Below are 24,759 nucleotides of genomic sequence, written 5' to 3'. Positions count from 1 at the left end.
GGGGGGGGGGGGGGGGGGGGGCACTAGATCATCGATTGGGGGTTTCCCCCACCCAGCGGCCAATTGCTGAGCCTGGAACCACCACCAGCAAAACTGGAAGTGCACTTCCATCAGCACTTCTGGTTTCGCAACTGGTGCTTCCAGGGGATGCACGGCTAATCTCATGGTGTGCATGTACACCCCCTACATGTCACGAGTGCAGGAAGGTGCTGAGCTACTTCCACCGGACTATCAAGGAGGGCAAGGTGCTGCAGGACAAATGGGCAGAGCTGAGAATCCTGCAGCACAAAATCATGCAGGATGTGGAGACTAGGTGGAACTCCACATAGCTGATACTGAAAAGGCTGGTCAAGCAACAGAAGGCCATCCATGAGATGGCCTTGGTCAGGGAAATTGGTATCGTTGTCCCCCTTAACAAAATGGAGTGGGATACAATCTCCCAGATCTTGGTGGTCCTCAAGCCATTCCTCAAGGCCACTGAGCACCTCAGCGGAGGATCTGCTTTCCCATGCCAGCACTCCAACCGCGAGCCAATCTCCTCCACCACAGCCACTGCCAATGTTGGCCAAGGGTATGGCTGCAATATTGGGGTCCAGAGGCACCAGAGCCCACCATCAGGCAGTTAGCATGGAGGTCTCATTGGCTACCTATCTAGCTGCCCTACCAAGGACATGAAGCTGCTGCACTGTGACCCCTTGGCCTATTGGGCAACCCGCAGCCAGGTATGGCAGGATCTGGCCACTGTCGCCCAGGAATACCTGTCCTGTTCTCCAACCAATGTTCCAAGCAAGAGGGTGTTCAGCATTGCCTGGGATGTTCTGACACCCCACCACATCTCCTTGGATCCTGGTTTGGTGGGGCAGCTGGTGTCCCTGAAGGTGAACCTCCTGAGGTTCCTCAAGCTCCACTTACAGACAGAGTCAGTGCTAGCCTCCTCGCTCTGCACCTATATGCTTTTTTAAACTTGCTTTCAGAACATTGAGGAGCACTTTCACAGAACCCCCTGCACCTATCTCCTTGAAACTTGACAGGCTTCATGCCCTCAGAAGGGGGTACTATCCCTGCAGTTTTCATCCAAATCTGCAAAAAAAATGACAAAATTAGTTTAGTGATTTCCCCATTATAGTCTATGGCCAAATCTCCAAATCAACACTTTGATTGGAGATTCGGGGTGGGGGGGACAACTCCTAATAAAAATAGCTATTGCTGACTTAGAAGGACTACACATTGGAAGCCTGACTGCCCATACATATTCTTCCTGTGCTTTGTACAACTGAATACATACGCTGTTCCTGATGTTTCTTTTAGTAGGTCTGTCTTTGACTTTCCTTTCAAAACAGGAAGGAATTCTCTTTTCTTTTTTAAGAGAGAACTGCCCCAGAGATTCAATTTATATCATAGACTTAACTGGTATACTTGAAGATATTTTCTCTAAGCCAAAAATGTTTTTATTCCATTAAAACAGGATAGTCTGCAAGAGCCAACTTTTCAGTACAGTTTTTTTCAGTTTCTTCTTTAAACTATTCATTGTTGAAAGGCATTGTGCTTTAGGACAGTCTTACTTGTAGAATGTACTTGAGATTCTTCCTTTTTTTTAGCATTTTTCTTCCACACTTAAGATGTTTAATTTGTTTCATTCACATGGAGTTATTTTTTTCTTTTTCCTTTTTTTTTTTTCTTTAAATGAAAGCTTATACTTCCATCACAAACCTTGCGGTCTTTCTGTTTGCAACTATCCCAATCAGTGCTGGTGCAGCAAATATCATACGGCACATGAATTATTCAATTCTGGTATTTCCCAGTGACTTTTCATGCCTATGCAAGTATGATTTGGTTGAAAACTTATCAAATTATGAAGAGTTCAGGAAGATGAACTTTTTCTGGGTAATTAAAAAATACACCAAGCTCACTCTGAAAGAGATTTTTTGCAAAATAAACATTTTTAGATGATGTGTGATGTTTTTATATACAGTTGGAGCATCACAAGCAGCCACTTCCACAAGCAGCACAGTTGCATATTTAAACCATATTTTTGAAGCTGTGCTGAACTCCACAAGACTGGTGAGCAACCAAGAAAGCAAATGAGTTTTAAACTGCATTAATTTATGAGCCATTAGAAATAAAGGAGTGAGGAAAACCTGTTTGCCAAGTAAAAGAACAAAAATATTAAGGATCTTTTTTCTGTTTGTTTATATAAAAAATAGGTTCTATTTATTAATAACCAGAATAGGAGAGGGACCCCTGCGTATTCAGCATGTTTTTCCTAAAAATCCTACATCAACTATCTGCATAAATTCTTCACAGATACCTACTGTTGATGTTAAGCTTTGGTGCATCTGACTTGGAGCTGACTAGCAAAGGTCAAAATTATTTAGAAAGTTTGGATGAGGTCCTCATTCCAATTTGATGAGTTATGCTTTCAAAAGCAGTGTGGACTCTTGATGTCAGCTGAAGAGACTGATCCTGAATTCAGAGGTTGTTCAGGATCCTGAATGTTTCAGGAGAGCCACTCCATACATTATGGCAGGTTCAAGTCCAACGAAAGCCTGCAAGGTGATGGCAGTCGGATGGCAGTTTAAGTTTAGAATTTAAAGGGACTGGACCATAACACATGAAATTGTTACTGCTCCTGTTGAACCCAAAGGTAGATAACTAGGTAAATAACATATTTAATATATGTGTACTAGGGCTGTGCAAAATAGCACCATTTCATTTTGACTTCCATTTCACCATTTTGAAGGGACAGTGTTTTATTTTGCTGTTTTAAAGCACTATTCTGTTTCATTGAAGCTGCTTCGCTATTTCGATGTTTCGCCCATAGGCTATAATGGAGAATCATAAAAATGCCTATATCTTTGTCCTTTCTTGCCTGGTTCGAATGAAAACTGCCGGGATGGTAGCCCCTTCTGATGGCATGAGGTCTGCCAAGTTTCAAGGAGATAGGTGCAGGGGTTTCTGGGAAACTGCACCTCAAACTGTTCAAAGCAAAACACGTATCACTTGCTGGCAGTGGCACCTTGCTGTCATCCAGTGCACAGATCTGGGGCCCACACCCCCCAAGAGGGCTGCAGGGCTATGCTGAACTCTGCCGGGGGGGGTGCCCCCTGCATCTGTGTGTGATGACAGCAGGCTGCCACTGCCAGCTGGGGCCAGCACTAGCACCAAAGTCTGCCCAGAGCAGCCAGTGCCGAGCACTGGGAAGAACCCAGTGCAGGCACTGGCCCCAGCTGGCAGCGGCAGCCTGCTGTCATCCTGCACACAGGTCTGGGGGCCCATGCCCCTTGGGAGGGCTGTGGAGCTATGCCAGACTCCAGGGGGCACAGGCTCCCAGATCTGCACATGGGATGACCGCATGCTGCTGGCTGGAACCAGCGCTCAGCGCAGCCCATGCCAAACACTGGGAAGACTGGTGCTGCCGCTGGCCCCAGCCAGCAGCAGCAGCCTGCTGTCATCCTGCATGTAGATCTGGGGGCTCATGTTCGCTGGGAGGGCTATGGGGATGTGCCAGACTCTTCCCGGGGGTGCAGGCCCCCAGACCTGCATGTGGGATGACAGCAGGCTGGGGCCAGCTCCAGCCCTGGGTTCTTCTCAGCATGGGCTGCACCGAACAGATTCGGGTGCTGGCACTGGCCCAAGCCGTCAGTGGCAGCATGCTGTCATCCCACATGCAGATCCAGGGGCCCACGCCTCCAGGAAGGAGACTGGCACAGCCCTCCCAGGGGGCGCGGGCCCCAGATTTGTCTGCAGTGTGACAACAGGCTGCGGCCAATGCCAGCACCAGTTGTCTTGGCGCTCAGCAGGGGCTGCGCCCAGTGCCAGTCTCAGCCAGCATCAGCAGCCTGCTGTCATCCTGCGTGCAGATCCAGGGGCCTGCAGCCCCCAGCAGGAGTTTGGCACAGCCCTGCAGCCGTCCTGGGGGGCCACAGGCCTCCAGAACGGCGTGCGGTGTTTCAGCCGGCTGCTGTTAACGGCTGGGGAAATAACCCAAAACCGCTGCCATCCCCAGCTGGCAGCGGCAGCCTGCTGTCATCCCGCATCATCTGGGGGCCCTCACTCCCCAGGAAGAGCTGGGGGAAAGACTGGGGAGCTGGAGAATCCAGCCAGGAACTGGGGGAATGTTCAAGGACCTGAACATTCCCCCTGCTCTTCCCAGGGGGCGCAGGCCCCTGGATCTGCGCGCGGGTTTCAGAGGTAGCCTGCTGAAACCCTGCACGCAGATCGGGGGCCGGTGCCCCCCAGGAAGAGCTGGGGAAAGCAGTCAGAGAGGCAGGGAATCAAACTGGGAGCTAGATGTCAATATCAGAACAATCTTTCCCCCTCCCCCCTTTTCCCCTCCCTCTCCTTAGTTTCTGTTTAGCTGCAAGCAAGCCCAGCTTCGAAATTTGAAATGTTTTGAAGCTTTCTAAATGTTTCAAGTGTGCTTGTTTCATTTTTAAGCCTTTTGTTTCGTTTCAATTTTGCTGTTTCGAGCTTGAAACACGTCGAAACAGCTTTGAAATGAAACGCCTGTCAAAATTTCACACAGCCCTAGTGTGTATGCAGAGAATTGTTTTGGTCTGTTTTCGTATAACCTTATCTGCTCAATTTGAGAAACACTAAAAATGCAACCGTTACTTTAATACTGTGGATATATAGCATACTGCAGGTGGACAAAAGATAGAAAATTCAACGTTCAGAAATCTATTGTTAGTTAAATGCGTCTTCCAGTTGCATGTAATTCTTAAGAAATAGATTCCAGATTCTTTCTTAGTAAGGAATTTGAATGGAAATGGATTTGTGGGGAAGAAGGGGAATCTGAACAGCAATATGTATTTTGTTAATCTCTTGCCTTTACCCTGTCTGTTTTTTATTTTGTTTTTTTATGTAGGTATGATTTTGTATAAAAAGTTGGAGAAATGAGTTCCCTTAGTTCTGATTCTGCACACTGTCTTGCCTAAGCACAAGCATAAAAGAATCATAAACCAAATTCATGTTAATTCATGTTTTAAGACCAGTATTTTAAAAAATTAAATCCTAAGTTTTCCGCTAACAATTTTTTCCATGTTTTCATTTATGTATCTCTTCAACAGCTGATATTACTCTTCAGAGCTGTATGCTTATTTTAGGTTCATTTGACCAGTATATTGGGGAAAAAAAAAAAAACCAAGGTTATAAGAGTTTTCAAAACAGCGTTTCCTCTTTTTTTAGCATACTGCTTGATGAAGAAGGACACATCAAATTGACAGGTGAGTAAGGATAAATTCCTTTATTTTAAGCTCCATCTTATCAAGAGTTCTTAATTCAGAGCAACTGACTGGATTTGGCTTTTTAAAATGAAGAATAAAACCCATACTTTATTTTCTGTTGCAAGTAATTAAAAACCAGGAAAGCAGATGGTATTATTTAACTTGGAATATCTGAGATGATGATATTTAAATAATATATGAATATGTAAATATTAAAATAAAAAATAAAGGAAATTTATATGGATCCTTCACAATGTGAAGAAAGTTGCAGTTTGTTTTATATTCTTAAGTCTCGGAAAATACAAAAGTTGCCTTTTTAAAGTATCAGACATACTTTTTATATTATGATATTTTCCAGATTTTGGCTTAAGCAAAGAGTCCATTGATCATGAAAAGAAAGCCTACTCCTTCTGTGGGACAGTAGAATATATGGCCCCAGAAGTAGTTAATCGACGAGGCCATACACAGAGTGCCGACTGGTGGTCTTTTGGTGTTTTAATGGTAGGTTTCTGGTAAACAGTAGTAATATTATGCTGCTTTAAGGAAAGCGTGGTTAAAATAAAATCAAATAGTAATAAACTGGGATTAAAATGGGCTGTAAGGGAGTGGGTTATGACTGGCTAAACCACTGGTTCTCAAACTTTTTGGGGCTGTGTGCCCCTCTTAAGTTTGTTACACTGCATTATATACCAATGATTCCTGGTTCTGAATAGTTTTTAAAAAAAAGGTATATTGTCTCTACAACCACACTAAACTCTCCAGAAATCTAAGAAAAATTGTAGCTATCTGTCATTTTTTCCCTTCAGTTTTGTCCATTTATATTTCTCTTTTCCCTTCTGCTTTCCTATTCTTCCCTCATGTGCCTTCTAGAAGTTCCTTGCACACCCCAAGGAGCATGCATATTTCAGTTTGAGAAACATTGGGCTAAACCAGTCACATGAAGGTATTGGTAATTAGCAATACTGCACAGCTGGGACCAGAAGCATGGACCAGATCATCACTGATACTATTCCACCTTTCTTTCTTTCTTTGCTTGATTAGAATATTATTCATATGTTGGTGGGGGGTTATGAAAGTTAAGTGAGACTGTAAGAAAAAAATTAACATTTAGAAAAACTTATTTTTAAACAGAAAATAAAATTCATTTAGATTAATATTCTGAAGTTTAATTCAGTCTTAAAAAATGTAACTACTAAACTTTTCTGAATGTTTTCTCTGCCGCAGTTTCAGACCGGTAGAGGAACAGATGACAGCTATTTTGTTTTCATATAGCAAGATCATTTAAAATTTCACTTAACTGTTTACACTTTCAGTTGTTTCTCAAACCATTAATGGGTCATTTCTTCAAAAAGCAGCTTTTATTGTGCTGTGTGACTTTTAATATTTACAACAAATATATATTTTTAAAATGACTGATTTGGCATTTTTAGCAATGCTAAATAAATTATATTTTAGATTCGTGTGTAGTTTTTTAACACTGAGAACTCTTTCTAAAATGAAAGATCTGTTTTAATGCTTCTGCAAAACCTGTGTAATTTTAACAGTATAGTCTCTGTATGTGCCTTGTGATCTGGTAAGGGCACTCAGTATGTCTGAAAATATGCCCAGACACCTTTTAAATTGTTCAACCTGCTGTTGCGGTCTGAAAAATGATTGCGTATAAATGGCACCTGATCACAGACTAATGCTGGTATTATCATTCTTTTAGATGCTCATTTGTATGTCCTACTGAAAGAATACATATTTGTCACATTTGTCATTGTAAGCGTAAGTGACATTAAACAGTTTGCTGGTTTGCACATTGTCAAAGAATTACTTAAAATATGATTACAGACTCTTTAGTATCCATAATGGAATAGAAACAAAACTTAGTTTCAAGATTACAGGATGTTTCAAGAACTGGTAATTACAAGAATAAAAAAAATTTTGTTTGTAAATTGAGTTGTTAGAAATAGAAGCCATTAAGAAACAAAAACATGGCTAAATTTCACTTAATACTGTACTTGGCTCTGGGGTTGAATTTAGGAATGTTAAAAATAGCCAACTATTGCTATTAGTATTTTTTTAAAACAGGCCAAAAATATACGAAGTAGTTGCTGTTCATAGTTCTATGTAGTTTTTTAGTCATGTGGGTTAAAGGATACAGACATTTTATACAGTATCATAATACTAATCAGCAAAAGGTTTACTGATTTTTCAAGTGGTGCAGACTGAAAATAAATAACAAGAGAATTTGTTGCATCACACAGTTTACTTTCTCTTCTTACTGTCACAAATGTAGTTCAGTTTGAATAATATATCACAGGATAAAAGTTGTTGTGTTTATCCTGGCTCTCTTTGTACCTGGCTTTGGCATGCATCTAAAACAGGCAGGCACAGGAGAGTGTTTTACACTGCTATCTGAAATGGCAGTAAACTAGAATCAGCTCTGATTGTCCTGAGGAGAAAAAGTGGTATTTCAGATAATTCAAGGATAACTGAAGTGGGACAATAGGCTTGTACATCTGTTGGATCCCAGAATAAAAGGCTTTGTCCCTGGAGAAATCCAGTGTCTATTTTTAGCTTCATACTGTACCATTAAGATGCATACGTTTAAAGTGTAGTCTTAGATTAGAGCTGTCTTCACCACAGCTTTTTTGAAATGTGTAGTGAAATATATCAAAGTGAGGAAAATTTAAGTTCATCTGTGTTAGCATTATATTAAATGGGAGGGGGGATTTTAAATGAATGATTAGTTAAATATATTGTTTTCAAAAAAGTGAAGAAAAAAACAAGCTTCAGCAACCATATGAAATGGCAGCATCTCATACTTTTTGTTTTGTACTATAATCTTTATAAAAAGCTGTGTATTAGGCATGGGTTGTACAAACTGAGGGCAATTGTGCTTGCACATTTTATTTGACTATTGTGGTTGAATATATAGTCATCGTTACTGTTCACTTGGTTCATGTATACACTCTTTTTTAGAACTATACATATACAGTATATCCATATTAACATAGCTGTTCACATTTAACATTTATTATCTCCTGACTTTTAATGTACAACCATGAGATTTTATTAAAACATTTCACAGTAAATTTCTTGGTGCTTCTGAAGTCAAAGGAAGGGTAAATTAGCCTGGGCAGAGCTATGTACTACTGTATCTAGATGGCTCCAGATATATAAAAGCTATCTTTTTCAAAAGCAACTTGGATATCTCTATACTATGTTGGAATATGTGAAACACACATTTTCTACTAAGGTGCCATTTTTACAAGGTCAGTTTCAGAGTAGAACAGTAAAGGTAACTGGTGCAATATTGCATTGCATGCATGCACAGTGCAGCTTTTTATGTGAGCCCTTAGTGTTGGTTACATTCCTACAAGCCGTATATATTAACCACTTTTAAATCATGCATATCTTTACTTAAATATATTTATAACAACAAATTTACATGAAAAATCTCACTTTTGCCATCATTTAAACATATAGATTTTGAAAAAAACTGAGCAATAACTTTGTCTTGTGAACTAAGATGGTTTTGCTCAAACTTTCAGAATCATTGTATTTACATAGAAATGGCATATAGAAAATTATTATGTGGAAGGTGAACTCTTTAAAAAAATCAAAAGGTTCTAAATGCAGAGTAATAAAGGAAACTCTTTTGGCCTTAAGAACAGACAGTAGGCTACCAGATGTTCATGTTAATTAAAATCTGTGCTACAAGAAATTGCTTTGCAGAAGCTTAATTGTTGACGTGCATGACCTTTAAAAAGCTAGGCTGCTAAGTAGCTTTGTCAATAATTAGGTTTTGTCCAGGTCTTTTAATGTAATTGATGAAAGTTTTACTCTATACAGTTTGAAATGCTCACTGGTACTCTACCTTTCCAAGGGAAAGACAGAAAAGAAACCATGACTATGATTCTCAAGTGAGTACACTCTTATTTATATATCTCATCAGGTATTCTACAGGGATGCCCTCCGGGCTGCAATATCTAATTTCTACTCTTCCCTCATTTCCAAAGGTACTGGTAAATCCTCACTCCCTACTCCATGCTATTAATTCTTTCCCACCTATCTAATTTGCCCTTTCTTCTATTCCTTCCCTGTGTTGAGCAAAGAATAGTTTCATCCTTCTAATCTGGTATGTCTTGTATTTGTGTAACTATATTCTCCAGCCCTGTGATCTCACCAGTTTTGTCCCCCTAGTTCTTACATTGGACTTCTCAAAACTGTTTTTTGCTCCCTGTACATTTCGGTGACTCAGTTTTCTAAGAAACTGAGTTGCTATCTCCTGGCATTTTTCCCTACTTGTTAAACTCTGCATCCTCCTTAGTTTGTTCCCTAGGCCCTTGTGAGCTGTCTTTAACTTTGAGAGTCACCTTGTTCACCCTCAACTATTTTCAGTATGAGTTTTGCTTTTGTTATAGCGTGGAAATTGTGCTCCTCTACATAGTCAGTGGTTTTATTTCTTCTGATGACGGCTCCCTTTTTCCTTCTCATTCTCCTCAAATTAATTGTCACTAGGAGATGGGGGAAATCCTTCTTCCTGAACTGACTGTATGCAGGTGTCTGGTTTCCTCATGATTCCATTCCTACACGTCAAACCATGATTTCACTTCGACTAACATCTGTCTTCTCTATGGGATCATTTATATCTCGTTGATCCTTTGCATTGTCTTTCACCTCTTTTGTCATGCTATCTGTTTGTACAATTTTAAATCACTTAAGTTGAACCAAGCTGTAACTATAGATGGCTTTAATTGTCCGCAGACAGCCTGTTTTATTATGGCTTCTCTTTTAGAGTCCTTTAAATGAGTGCCTTAGACAAGAGGAGCATCAATAAATGCACTTTTACCTATTTTCTTCCTCTGGCTGATTCAGCTCTCCTACTTGCTTTCATTCTATATAACTTTGGCCTTGAACTTCCCTTTTCCTCCCTCATCTTTTATATCTGTGAATATGGTTATTTGTATCAAGTTATGCCACAGTCTCAACTCCACATTGAATAACAATCTAGTTGTTATTGCTTCTCAGTTTTAACTGTCAATCAAGTGTAGACTTGCTGCCTAATTCATAAATACAAGAAGCACAACTTATGTGACCAGGCTTAGACCACTCTGCTGCTTCCCTATTCATTTCAGGAAGCTAGTTTGAACTTCCTCTTCGTTTTTAAGACCTATGGATTTGTCTGCCTTCGGCTTGCAAGCCGCATATCTTTTACTTGCTTTTCTGTACTTATTTGCATGGAATACCTCTCAATCCCCAACACCGTTAGTTACAAACACTTTCTCTGTGCTCTTACCATATGAAATGGTCTTGTTTGTTTCTCTAATTAACTGACTCTCTTTTTTTCCCCCCAAATCTCATTTGAGCACATTTCTCTCCTCCTCTATGTATCCCTCTTTCCCACCATCTACATTTTAATTTCAAATGTATAATTGTATTTTATTGGAATAGCTGTATAAAAGGTTTGATATAAAACCAAGAACTGCATTATATAAGTTTTGCAAGTAATTGTCAATAGTAGCTTTTTATTAGTTGTAAATGAAGTATAAATAAATTATTATATTTTTGTGAATAGAATACACAATTATTTTTGTGAATAGAAAACTGTAGAACCTCAGCAAAACACAAAATCCTGCCAAAATTGCACTTTGGTTCACCTCACAGATTGTTAGATAACAGCATCTGTCTTTTCTTTGTATTAGTAAATTCTTATATTTTCATCTGCACAGTACTCTTAGAACCTTATACTGTTACAGAGCTTGAGGTGTTCAACACACATTTTTCACTGGGCATTATTGGAGTTGTATTGCTTCACTTCACTTTTTCATTCCCCAAAATGCCCTGTTCCTACTAATACTCTTTTATTTGCATGGACTCTTAGGGCATTTGCGCACATGGTTGCGCTGCAGCACTGGGCATTTTTAACAGCTTTTAAAAGTTCCCAGTGCTCCAGTTCATGCGGTGCATGCATTTGTATAGATGGCAAAATGCATGTCAGCGCTGAGAAAATGGTGGCAGTGCACTTTTGAACTAAAACACATCAAAGGTGTTTCAGTTCAAAAGAACAGCACTGCACCACTGCCACTTTCTCAGCACTGACGCACATTTTGCTGTTTATACACAGGTATACTACAGCACCGGGCACATCAGCTTACATGAAGGGCAGACCCAATTAATCAAGACTGCTCCGATGCACTGGAGATCCAGTGTGTCGAAGCAGACAGATGTATGTGTATAAATGCCCTCAGTTTGTAAAAGCAGGATAAAGAAAGGTTTTGGTTTATTTTCTACTTCCCACCTAAAATAGAGGTGCTTTGTCATCTTGATAAGTCATAAGTTGTAGCAGTGAGAGGAATTTTTTATGCATCTATCTTACTCTCCAGAAGAGAGATGCTTTTGAACAGGATTTGTCTACCCCTCAGAAATAAACTAAATTGCTGTCATTCATGTAGCTATGTAACACAGGCTTTTAGGCCATAGTAGTCTCTCAGGCTTTCTGCTACATGAAGTGGCCAGTTCAGGATTTCCAAAATCCTGCATCAGAAAAGAGAACAAACCATGATAGTCCTAATTACTGCAATAAGGTGTATTGCAGGAATACTTTTAATGGAGCAGGAAGTATCACTTCTAGATTTGCTCCTTTTGTCTGCTGAATCACATTACTGGAAGTTCATGTAGGTTTATGCTTTAGCCATAGATCTAAAACTTTCCAAACCAGTCAACCTTTCTTGCTGACATCTGAGTTGCATCCTATTTTTTTGAGGAGCTGTTTTGTACAATTGTATTTTAACAAAGGATTTTGTTTGTTTGTGTTTATCTTCTGGTATAATCACACAACATCTGGTTGTCTAGTCTGTTGTGTTAAAATAAGGGCGCACAGTTGTGCTATAGCAGCCACCAATAAGCAGTTTCTAATTTCTTACTACAGCATAACCTCATAAATCTGGATACCAAAAACCGGAATTATAACAAATTCAGCATCCCCCCCGATGCTCCGGGACCAGCCACGACTCCCCCCTGCCCTCCCGGACACAGAGGGGAAAGCGTGCACATGGTGGCTGCCACTGCCATTCACCACCTCGCACCACTGCTCTGCGTATGGCTGCTGCTCTGAGACCAGCTGCCACTACCTGGCCAGCTTCGCAACCAGCCATCGCACTGGTTTCAAAGATCTGGCATTTGCAAATTTCTGGCAAGTGCTCAGTTCCGAGCATACCAGATTTATGAGGCTATACTGTGTATACTTTGTTCAGCCATGAGTAGAATTGACATCAAGTGACAGTAGAAGGGGAGTAGGAAGGGCTTAATTAGGCTACTAGGTGGAAAATGCATGTGTAAGGATGTATGATTGACAGGGGAGTTGATGGTAGGGCATTCCCACAAGCACTCAACTGATCTTTTTAAGAGCCAGTAGAGGAAGAGGTTTTTGCCAACATCTTCAGTGGACAGGGCGATGAGAGATTTAGTGACTTAAATTAATCAGCTCCTGAAAGATGCATCCTATAATTAAGATTAGTGGTTCCTCAGCTGTATTGCAAGGATATTTCAGCTGCATCTCAAATTGTGGTGCTTTTCTTAAATCAAACTCCTTGCCAATACTGCTTCTCTATTTATTTCAGCGTTGCTTATTTGGTATTGTTTGATTAAAAAGTAGGCTGTAAAATGTTGATAATCTGAGATGTAAGCCTTTTCACCATCCCGGATTCATTTCCCATCACCTCAGCCACAGCTTTGGTTGCAAGCCATGTACTAGAAATACTACACTGCTGAACTACTGGGCAAGTTTTGACGTTGCATATCTACATGACTGTGACAGCACTTTTGTTCTGTTTCTGGTGCCTGAAGCCAAATTTTCAATGTTGTTAGCTTGCCTGATATAGGTATGATGAAGTATTAGGTAGGGAGTGGAAGTGGGGAAACCACATATTTCGTTCTTACCTTAAAGCAGGGGAGGCCAGCCGGCGGCATGAGTACCACAGGCAGCCTGTGTATGTGGCATACAGCTGATCAGGGAGAGGGCAGGCAGCACAGCAGACTGTGCAGGGAGCACAGGTCTAGGAGAAAAGAGGAGCAGATCAGGCAGGGAGCAGAAAGCAGAACAGCAGGAGAAGCAGGTTTGAGTAGCACTTGGGAAGGCTTAATTTGTGGCACACCTATCTAAAAGGTTGGCCCCCACTGTCTTAATGTCTATGTCCTATTAATATTTTTTGTTGTGTAGAGCCAAACTTGGAATGCCCCAGTTTTTAAGCCCTGAGGCTCAGAGTCTTCTCCGAATGCTCTTCAAGAGAAACCCTGCAAACAGATTAGGTAAAGTATTTAATGGAAGGCTTTAAACTACCTAAGTGACTTTTTAATCTTAACAAGATAAGTCTTTTAGGTTTGTTTCTGGGGGGGGGCGGTGTTGTCAAATGCATTTGTGTGTACTGATATCGTGACAGTGTAAAAAATTGATGATTTCAACAATTTTTTACAATTTAAACTTTTTAAAATAAATGCAGTGAAAATAAGACAAATGATATAAATTAGTGTTTAGTTGATGTGAAGAGTAATTCTCAGCTTGTTTATATAACAGGGGCAGGTCCAGATGGAGTCGAAGAAATTAAGAGACATCCATTTTTCTCTACAATAGACTGGAATGTGAGTCCTTTTACATTAAATACTTTTCTTTTAAGGAAACTTATACTGCAAGTTACAAAACTTTTTCTAGGCACTCTAACCCCTACCTTCTCTTTAGAAATTGTACAGGAGAGAAATTCATCCACCTTTTAAACCTGCAACTGGTAGACCAGAGGATACATTTTATTTTGATCCTGAATTCACAGCAAAAACACCAAAAGGTAATTTTAAGCATTCCGGAAGTAATATTTCAGTTTTTAATTGCCTATAGTCTCATCCTATTGCATTCAATTTCTGAGCAACTAAGTGTACAAAACCTTCATTTTTATTGTATGTTAGACTTTTGACTAGTCTTCCTCCCAGCTGTATTCTAAAGGAAGGAAGAACTGTCTTGTCTTTTTTCCCTGTCATTGACAATTCTACAGGGACAAAGGGTGTGGTAGCAAAATGATTAAGGCCTCTTATTACAGCTCTAGAAATATGAATTAGAGCCCCATTCCAGACTCCAAAGGCTCTCCCTGTTGACTGAGCTCTAAATGGGTTTTTGGTGACTTGGGTGGGGGAATTGAAAGCTGCTGAATGTAATGCAAGTCACTCACTCCTTTGTGAGCCATTGACTGTAGAAACAGGCATACCATAACTGCTTGTAAAGTCTGGGCCTAGAAGTACCTGGACCTTCACCCACAGAAGCAATCATACGGGCCAGGGACAGAAATTACACAAACCATGTAAGCGATCAGAAACTGATTCAGATCTGTAACGCAACAAAAGTTCAGTGCATGTAGACTGCTTTCAGAATGGCTGAAACAGGTTTAAGATAAACCTGGATGGATGTAGTATCAGACTTAACTGATTTAAGTTAAATTGGTTTATTGAACTTCTGTCCCAGATCCCCTCCAGATTCAAGTTAACTCAAGTTAACATCCCAGGATGTTTTGCCCCACCCCCATATAAACCCCCCTAGCAGGGTATCTAGGCTAGTCTTGACCCAAGCTGTCTGCTCTAGCCAAGCAGGGAGGCTCTAGCTGTGCCTTCCCCCACTTCTGGTCTGGGCTGCTGCAGGTACATGGCTATATCTCTGGAATCAAAAGTGAGTGTCTGTTCACTTGCTTGTTGGTTCAGTCTACTCAGCTTAGACTAACGTGCAAAAATTGAACTAATTTAGCTTGTGGGCTTTTTGATTGTCCGTACTTAACCATGTACAGACTGCCTGGGGCTCCAGCAGCGATCTGGGCATTCAGAGCCTGGCTGGCAACCAGAGCATGGCTCTGGCCAGCCAGGCTTCCTTTCTGACACCATATGCTGTGCCACGTTTTTTGGCTGGGGGTGGGGGGGTTGTGGCAGTTCTTTTTTTGCACTGGGATCTCCTTGTGTCAAAAAATACCCACCCCACTGCAAACTAGCAGCACAGAGATCACGTGCATGTGCACGCATTTATGGCATTGCCGACTGCATGTGTGTGCTCATGGGGACTAGCCCAGTGAGACTACTTGGGGGAAGCATTGTTTACCACACATATGCAGATTATAATTTTAGTTTAGAAGTCAGGGTTCTAGTGGAAAACTTCAACTGTACTTGCAGTTTTGTAGTGTCCTCTTTAATTCATGGCTATGTCTGCCAAGCATAATATGCAAAACGTTTTGCAGTTTGGTCAGCTTCTGGGTTTTTTTATACAGGGAGAGGGGTAGACTGTTATGAATATGCGTTCTTGTTAATTAGAGCCTAAATTATTATGCAAACATGCATGTTTACCTGTGAAAATGCACATCCTGGAGCATAACATGTATTTTCTAGAAAAATGGGAATACTACAGCCCATTTAAGAAGGCATAAATTATGTTCTAGTAATAAGCAGTGCTTTTAAAGGGATTGATGTAGCTTGCAGGGTGATATTAACAGCACCTTGTCACTCTGAAGTTTGTATATTTCAGGTACAAAACACTATCTGGATCTCACTTTCCATACTAGTTTATGGAGGAAGAAAAAATCTCTTCCAATATTGGAAATTAGTATAAAACCCATAATTTTTCATCCTAGACATCCTAATTATTTGTTAGTTTGTTGCTTTTGTATTGAATAAGTTTTTGAATGAGTTTTCTTGATGACATCTTTGTGTTTCAGATTCACCTGGTATTCCACCTAGTGCTAATGCACATCAGCTTTTTCGGGGTTTCAGTTTTGTAGCTATTGCATCAGATGATGAAAGCCAGGGAATGCAGACCGTGGGAGTGCATTCAATTGTTCAGGTGAATGGTTTTGCTTAAGAGTGAACAACATAAGGATGGAAGATCAGTCCTTTTAAATAACTTGTTCTCTGCATAAAATAGGATTTTTTTAGTCTTCCTTTTCATAATCAAGTTCCTGAAACACCTGACAAGAATTGTCTGATATTAATAGCGGAGTGCGTTTAGATAAGCATGATAGTCATCAGTGTTCAAAATAGATCACACATCACACCTTTGAATCCAGGCCAATAAAATCCGGATCTCTTAAAGAAAAAAAACCAACACAGACTAGACCATGACAGGTGGTAGGGTTTTCAGGAAGTGTCATGAGAACTTCAGTCAAGAACCAAAACCTTTCACAAACCTGCACCTATTGCTTTTTACCTGTAGATGTAGGTTTTAACTGTTGAAGATGGTTGGTTGTTTTGCTATCTGAGACATACTGGGCACACGTACACAAGATGCTTAATGCGCAGTTGCCTAATAACACTGAGCAGTAGCTTGCCAGGCAGAAACCATGCTAATATGCTGCTGTGCAGTAGTATTAGGCTACTGTGTAGTAAGCGTTACTAAAAAACTGTGCGCCAGTGCTACTGCACAAGAACTAGTAACTTTAACCACCCTTAAAACATTTATAAAGAAGAAAATGAAGAGCGTGTAAAACCAAGTGGCACTTGGATCATTTTTTCTGTTCTGTAAGGTATATTGTTCTAATACCATTCAGCAAAAACATCTGAAATATGGCTGCAAAATGCAAACATAAGGATGACTTAGACTGCAGTATGTTAAACTGGTAAATTGTGTACAAAGATGTTTTGTGCACATACTTCTTTTTAACCCACACATTAAGGAGCTGTACTAATAGGTGGTAGTACTACTTGAAGTCTTCTGTGGTCAGCAACTGACCTGGTATCACTGTACATGGGAACTTTTGGTTTCTGAATAGAATTAAAACTCTCATAGTTGTGAGTTCACAAATTCCATTAGCCAAATATCTTGTTTTTTTTAATATGCTGTGTTGTTATTACTACTATATGTGGACAATAAAGCACTGGTTAAGTACAGTCTTCTGTGACATGGGAAAGGATGACATCAAGTTGCTGGGGAGGGGAGTGGGGGTAATATAAATATATAAATGTTGATGTAAGAAGGCACTTCATGACTGGAGAGTGTATGGAAAAATGCTAAACAATGAGGTTCAGGGAACTGTAGAAGTGGAAGGTCCAAGTAAAAATTTCATCTCTGTCACATACCTCTGCTACCATATTTTCCATGTGTGAAGGAAAGCCTCTCTCTAACAGTTGAAAAGCCTCTTCTCCATGGCATAGAAAGTACCAAAATGATAGTCTGTCACTGATTTTGTTTGTATTTTGACTGCAATGACACCTTGCAAGCATCTGAAAATGTATGACACTTGAAAGGTGATTTGAACAAAATATGAACAGCTCTTTTGTTCTCTGCCTAGCTAAATCTTTTTTATTAATATATTTAGTATACGTAGGTTTATTTGAACAAACTACCTACTTAAGGTGTTGAGTTGGTTGAATTATCAGATTAAATTTGAATAGTCAATTTTCTAAAGGAATATTTAGTTGTATATTAGAATGTTCTACATTTTGCCTATTAGTCCTGAATATCTCCCAGTTTCTGCAGTTTGCAGTACTGTGTCTTCCCTGCCCAGATTTGCCAGTGAATTTCTTTGTATACATTCCTCCTCCTTTAAAAATTTTGCAGAACTTTTCTGCTCCCTTTCCTCTGCACTGTCAGCCACTTCCTCACTCCTGTTTCCTCTTTTCATGTCTGCAGAATACCCAGATGGCTTCCTGCTAATGATATGCATCCTTAGTACAACCCCCCACTAACTGTTTCCTTGCATCAAAACACCATTTCTTTTCCAGTGCAAAACAGGCTGACACATCAGTCTCTCTTCCAGCTCTTTATCCCAGACTGCAAGGACCTTGTTATTCCCATTCCTACTCATGCTTGTAGTTCTGAGTGATACCAGTTGTATCCATTGTTTCTGAATTTCCCACAGTAAGCACTTCACTTGCAAAGAAACTGAACTTATTTTATGTCCACATTTTTTCAGATGAGACTAGAAACAGTGGTATTTTTATCATTAAAAGATTTTTTTCTAATCTTTGTTTCACATGTTTTCCTTTATATTAATAGAGAGCAGTAAGCATAAATGTAGTAGTACTGTCAAACAGCGTCCAAGAAAAATGATAAATACTGGTTTTGTTTGAAATGTATTATAAAAGGTAATGAGCTTTTGAAACTTCTAGATGAAACAAGACCTGTTAATCAATAGGAAATGGAAAACTTGTTCTCCTGTGTCAGTGATTCTCGGCCAGGGTGCTGTGACACACTGGGGTGCCACAAGATCATTTTAGGGGTGCTGCAATATGCAACAATATTTGCACTGTTTCATGTGAAGACACTTACAGATGGCTCAAAAGAGAAACCCAGAGATTTGAAATAGGAATTCATCTTATCATAAGTATTTTGACCTATTGCACAGAACTTGGAAAGATTACAACAAGAATTGCTTCATTGAGCTGGTATTTTCTGGGAGGTGCCTTTAGTCTAAAAAGGTTGAAAACCACTGCTATATGTAAAGGAAAGTTTTGTGTGTGTGAGAGTATTCATCAATTGATAATATTATTTTGGTAGCAGTTGCACAGGAACAGCATTCAGTTTACTGATGGATATGAAGTAAAAGAAGACATTGGGGTTGGCTCCTATTCTGTCTGCAAGAGATGTATACATAAAGCTACAAACATGGAATACGCAGTTAAGGTAACCATCTTGTGAAAACGTGCAATTGCTAACAATTTTATTTTCAGAATTTACTAAGTTGTAGGTCAGTATCTTACATTGCATCCAACCTAAATAAAAAATCATGTTGTTGTAGTGCTTTCTTAAATGAAATAGAAAAATAATTATAGGTGCAGATGCCAGTTATTCTCTGACTGGAATGTTTATATTTTTATTATCTGTTAAGCCAGAGGTTTTCAAACAGTGTTCTGTGCAACCCTGGGGTTTCATGGTATGTTGTCAGGGGTTCTGTAAAGAGATTGTGGGTAATGGCAGAGCAGGCCAGGAGGCAGTGTGCTAACATTGCTGGGCCAGGTCACCTGGCTCCACATCAGTTTTGAGGATACAGGTAAGGATACCATGGCAGCAGTGATATTAAAAGGTTCCATTTCTTATGGAAGCTTGAAAACCACTGTTTTAAACAACTTAAAGAAGGGATCAGTCCTCTCCCCTTGAAGTATGTGGTTAACTTGGAAGATGTATGCATGCTTCAGGAGGAATTGTATCCCAAAGAGTCTGCATTACAGAACACTATTTTTAAATAGTGTACATATATTAGGTAAGTTTGTTAGTTCCAAAACGGAGATAGGTAGGTAGATATAAAATGATCAGTTAGAATAATGTTTCTGCTACTACACAAACAGTACTTCTAATTTTATATTTTTCTAGAGTCTAGATTCCTTTCTTCACTCTTACTCGTTTAAACCATTACTATGTAAATGTCATTAGTATGTTAAAAAGCCTTAAAGATTGCTTTTATCAGTTCACTGGATTTTTTTTTTTTAAATGATGGAGAATAAAGGATAAAAATAAAAATGTACCTGTACTAATGTGAAAATCTTGCCTCTTGGTGAAACAGGGACACAGTTTGGTAGGCATTTTTAAACTGTTATTTGAAGGAATTTACTTTTTTATTATTATTATTTAAGTAGTATTTACAGTTGGGGTGTGTGAAATGGGCTGTATTGGATTCAGATTCGGCCCAGATCGGGGACAGTGATTCAATTTGTTGATTCGGATCACTGTCCTGATTTGATTTGGCCGAATCCGAATCTGAAGATTGGATGCCGATTCAGAGAATCAGCAATTTGGCCATAGACACAGCTTTTTAAATGTTTCTTCTACATACCTCAAGGTACCAGGCGTGACTCATGAATGCTGAGATGGTGACGTGGATGGAGCATCCCACAGGAGTGCGGGGTGGGGAGAGAGAGGGGGGAGGGCCTGTGTGCTCGGCGGTAAACCCGAACTTCCGGGTCCGCTGCAGAGTGCTCAGGGGGACCCTGGTTGCCCCACCAGACCCAGGAGGCACCAGTCACTGAGCCAGAGGGCAGAGGGGGGTCCCCCATGCACTCCCTAGAGGACCCAGAAGTGGACCAAACTGGGCACCGCCCCCTGCACTCCCATGGGATGCTCCATCTGCCCTACCCATCTCAGTGTTCACAAGCCTTGAGGTATGTAGAAAAAACATTTAAAGTTGTGTCTATGTCCGAATCATTGAATCTCCCTGAATTGATTCAGAGTTCTGATTTGATTCGGAGAGATTAAAGGGTCTCCTGATTGGATTCAGAGAGTCAGATGCCAAATCGGGCCCAGTCTCCACCAAACTGAATCAGCGACTGGAGCTTACACAGTCCTAATTTACAGTTCATCTCTGTAGCTAAAACTGTTCAGATTAGCTCTACATTTGCTTATCCTGAAACCAGAGGTTTCACTGGAAATCCTCCTTTTTCAATGGTGGTATTGGTCTACTTGCCAACAGTTTTCCCTTAAATACAGATGGTGACTTCCGGGGTAGAGTCCCAGGTAGTTTCTTGAGCCCTGAATCAATGGGACAGATCAATATTTTCATTTCTGGAATTCCTTCTCTAGTCTCCTGCTGTGTTCCACTTGCTCCCCTTTGTTTTCTCTTGGTGTCACTACTTGTTGGAATTCTGAGCATCAGTGACATATTGAGGCAGATGCTTGAGTATTTAGAGTTGTAAAAGGATGCAGCAGGGGCTTCATCACTTCTGAAGGGGAAAAGGTAGATAAAAAGATGGATTAGGCATTAGGGGGAAACCATACAACTCATAGGGGAGGAAGAAAGAAAACACTGCAACACCGAGAAAGCAGCTTGTTGGCTTCAGTTGCAGATATCAGAAGGGAATTCATTAACTATTTTTGTTATATCAGATGTGAATAGCCTGTCTTCATAGGAAGAGGGAAATGGCTTTGGTCAGAAAAGATATGGTTTTATGAGATAATACCAGGGCCTGACTTCACATCTTTCATAACATGTTAAATGTTAATTGCAGCATAAATAATGAGTGCTATTCGTGCATTCACTTTAAGGTGACGTAAAATGACAAACCAGCCATAAAGTTGGTTTCATGTTATAATGTGGAACAATTTTATGGCTGGCTTATATGGCATCTGAAATTGAACGTCTGGCCAGGCTGACAATCAGCTGAATGTTGGCTCAGACTGAGGACTGCGCTGGCATCTGGAACTGGCTCAAGTGCAGTCCCTGCTAGGCAAATAATAAGCTGATACTCATCCCAACCCCAGACCCATGGGCACTTGACTTTCAACTTGCTGCTGGAGGGGGAACCCCAGGTTATAATCATGATTATTATATAATTTTAACTGCAGTCATGATGATAAGCCTGGGCTCCTTCTGCTTTGTAAAATAGGGCGCACTTAGGATCTGATCCCCAATCCCAAAATTGTGCCACCTGCCATATGCAGGTGCCATGTCAGGAGTGTAATTTTGTTGGGATTGGGGATCATATCCCATGGCACATCTAAATGAATGTCTTTCAGGGGCTTAGAAAGCTTAACTGAACCAACTCTGAATCGCAGAATTTTTCCTTTTTTAGTTTCCTTGCTGTCTTCATTGATTCACTTTGGTTCCTGTTGATGGGGAGGGTGTGGTTGGAGACCAGTATAACAAAAACCAGTTGCATAGTGTTTAAACCAAGATTGAGTATTACATGCAAAGTCAGGGAGCTTAGGCTCTATTAAATCAGGGATAGTTGAAATCTTACTTACCACTAACCTTGTGTTAATTTTCATGACCTAACAAGCATTATCATTATCAACCATCATCTTGTCTACCTGAGAGATTTTTTTTCCCCTTTTTTGTTTAACAAAAGATCTTTTTCTACCCTGCCATCTAGGATTTTGGGAAAAAGGCTGTATTGTAACCAAAACTTCTGTCACCTTTATACTAAATAGAGAATTCTGTTATAAGTTTGTATTGTATATTTTTACAAAAGAACATATGCTATATTCTTTACTGTTAATAAAGTATTTATTTTTTTTAATCTGTTTTGGTCTTTTAGATTATTGACAAAAGTAAAAGAGATCCAACAGAAGAAATTGAAATCCTACTCCGCTATGGACAGCATCCAAATATTATTACCCTAAAAGATGTAAGTAGGCACAGAAAATGCGTCTTTTGAAAGCATCATAATAGCATTTTCACTTTTGGGTCTCTAGCACAGGGGAAAATATTTGTTTCAGATGAATCTTTAATCATCTTGTGTATATAATAAAGTATACAATTTCAAATGTCATAATACCAATATCCAATAGGTAGGGATCTCCATAAATCACACCGGATATGCACCCTGCAGCATCTCCTTCTAATGTTTTCAGTTTGCTGCTTCCCTCTTCTCCCTCCCCCTTCCACCACCCCCTTTCCCCTGACTGGTGGAGGGGCCCCATCAGCTGAGGCATTTTCTGCTGTTGGTGGAAAAGCAAAAAAATGTGGTATATTAAGACAGCAGCAAGCAGCCCAGCCCAGCCTACGGGGTCCATCCACCGGTTGGTGGAGGGGGAGGGAGACAAGTGGCAAAATGAAAATACTAAAGAAGCTCCTGCAGGGGTACTTTTGGTGCGATTTATGGAGATTCCTACCAATACAAAACTGAAATACTCAATTATGTTAAGAATAACTTTCACTTTTAAGGCACTTTACTTGAAAGGCAACGTGGAGGCATTCACTGTAACATTGTTTATTAATAACAATCTTAATGCAAAGAAAATTAAAAGAAGTGCTACAGTGTGCTTTTCAAAAGAGAGAAAGATGTAAGAAAAATTTTAGAGTTAGAAACTTTTTAAAAGTGGGGAAAAGATGAATTAACATGGATCCCAACACTAATTGCAACTTCTGTACAAGTTGTTGTTATCCCATGCTCCACCCTAGCAAAGGCATGATTAACCACCATCTCTTACGCATAATGCCACAGATGGCATTTGGAATAGGTATGCTCTCACAGCCTCCTGGATCAGTAAAACACATCTACTGTGGTTTGACCAAAGTAAACATTACTGTGTACCAGTACTGGAAGCCTTTTGAGAGGGAGGAGCTACAGTATTTAAACAACATGGTCAGAAGAATGCATCTGTTTCAAAGTTATGGAGGAAAGATAAAGGCATGGCCTGTGCAGATGATGCAGTTGATACATGGCTTTCTGTAGAAAGCATCTGGTAAGAAGTGACTTAATGTTAATAATCACATCACTGTTAATTCAGTATTTATCAGACCAGTACATTTCCCAAAATATTTCTCCTGGACAGTACCCGAAAATAATTCAGCTGAGGAGGAATAGTATCCCTTGACCTCACTAATCATCACTTCTCTGCATCTTCTTAAAGTGTTTGTACAGGAATTAATCAGGCTGTAGACTTCTGAATATCAGATCATCACTGCACAACAGTAGACTGCATAAGAAGAAAAAAAAATTATGAAAGATGTAGGACTAGAGATACCTTAGCACAAATGCTAAGTTCTGGTAAGCTGATAGACTTGGAAAGGAAGATCAGATATACCTGAACACCATTGGAATAATTAATTTCTCATCTCAAAAGTAGTCTTTCTGCCCCCAAAGAGATCAAACATGGTTTATTTTATTTCAGGGGTGCTCAACTCAACAGTCCACTGGCCAAATTCAGCCCTTTGAGCCATGACATGTGGCCTGCAGGTCTCCCCACGAATCAAAATTTGGCAGCAGGGGAGTGATAGCGGTTAGCACTGTCATCACTTCCTCACCAGCTAGTTTCAGAGACTTGCCCAGCCAGATCAGGCCCCCCAGCAGAGCTGTTGCTGCACTGGCTGGACTGAGGGGGGTGAGGAGGGAGTTTAAAAACGGTTAGGTACCACTGACTTATTTAATGTTGCTGGAGGCCTCAGTTCTTGAGTACAACAGGTAACCATTTCCACAAAGTCTGAACTACACAGATATCTGAATGCATCTTGAACTCCCTGGCACTACAAGTTCTGAGTGAACTTCATCCCCAGTGTAGGATTTATATTATATGTCATCAGGTGTCCCCAGTGTAGGATCTATACTGGAGGCGGGAAATTATTTTGGGTGGAGGGGCTGCTTACCCAGTTTTGGCAGGCTGTTGAGGGCCACGTGGGTAGCCCCGCCCCTTGGTCACCATCTTGGGACCAATGTCCCAATGTCTTTGGTCCCAAGACATTGGTCCCAGGGCCAGCACCGGTGGGGCCCAAAGCAGGGTACAGGCTGGCAGGGATCTGTGGAGTCAGGCTGGGCTGCACCAGCAGGGAGAGGGGGGGAGCTGGCCCAGCTCCATAGAGCCCCTGCCAACTAGGACCCTCCATTTCTGCCACCCTGCCCTGGGCCTTGCCAGCACTGGCTCTAGGACACCGGTGCAGGTCCTGTGCTCCTGCTGGCTCCCTGCCAACTCACACCCAGTGCCCTCCAGCCCTGCAGTACAGGCGGGGGGCAGTGCACAGCCCCAGCCTCTTGCTCACCAGCAGGTAAGAAGTTGGTGCTGAGCACAGGGAAAAATGGCCCCTTGCCCGCCCTGTGGCCAGCACTCCCTGCTGCAGTCACTCTCAGCCCACGTGGGGTTGTCTGGAGCAGGCACAGG

At 40.7% G+C, this 24,759-nt stretch overlaps 1 protein-coding gene across 4 annotated transcripts in view; it reads left to right on the top strand.

Annotated features, from left to right (window-relative positions):
* Positions 1–24,759, top strand: part of RPS6KA3 (ribosomal protein S6 kinase A3) — a 142,915-nt gene that overhangs the window by 99,776 nt on the left and 18,380 nt on the right. For 3 of the 4 annotated variants that reach the window (XM_019524135.1, XM_019524137.1, XM_019524136.1), the window contains 9 exons: positions 5,188–5,225; positions 5,584–5,726; positions 9,066–9,136; positions 13,435–13,523; positions 13,789–13,853; positions 13,951–14,053; positions 15,953–16,077; positions 18,730–18,855; positions 22,200–22,289. In XM_019524135.1, coding sequence (XP_019379680.1) covers positions 5,188–5,225; positions 5,584–5,726; positions 9,066–9,136; positions 13,435–13,523; positions 13,789–13,853; positions 13,951–14,053; positions 15,953–16,077; positions 18,730–18,855; positions 22,200–22,289 — 850 coding nt within the window. The remainder of the gene's footprint in view (positions 1–5,187; positions 5,226–5,583; positions 5,727–9,065; positions 9,137–13,434; positions 13,524–13,788; positions 13,854–13,950; positions 14,054–15,952; positions 16,078–18,729; positions 18,856–22,199; positions 22,290–24,759) is intronic. The other variant, XM_019524138.1, reaches the window with a different exon arrangement.

The sequence above is a fragment of the Gavialis gangeticus genome, unplaced genomic scaffold (genome assembly GCF_001723915.1).
Source record: "Gavialis gangeticus isolate Ggan-Ray unplaced genomic scaffold, GavGan_comp1, whole genome shotgun sequence".
Classification (NCBI taxonomy): Eukaryota; Metazoa; Chordata; order Crocodylia; family Gavialidae; genus Gavialis; species Gavialis gangeticus.
The sequence above is the reverse complement of the archived record's forward strand: the minus strand, read 5'-3'. Positions and strand labels throughout refer to the sequence as shown.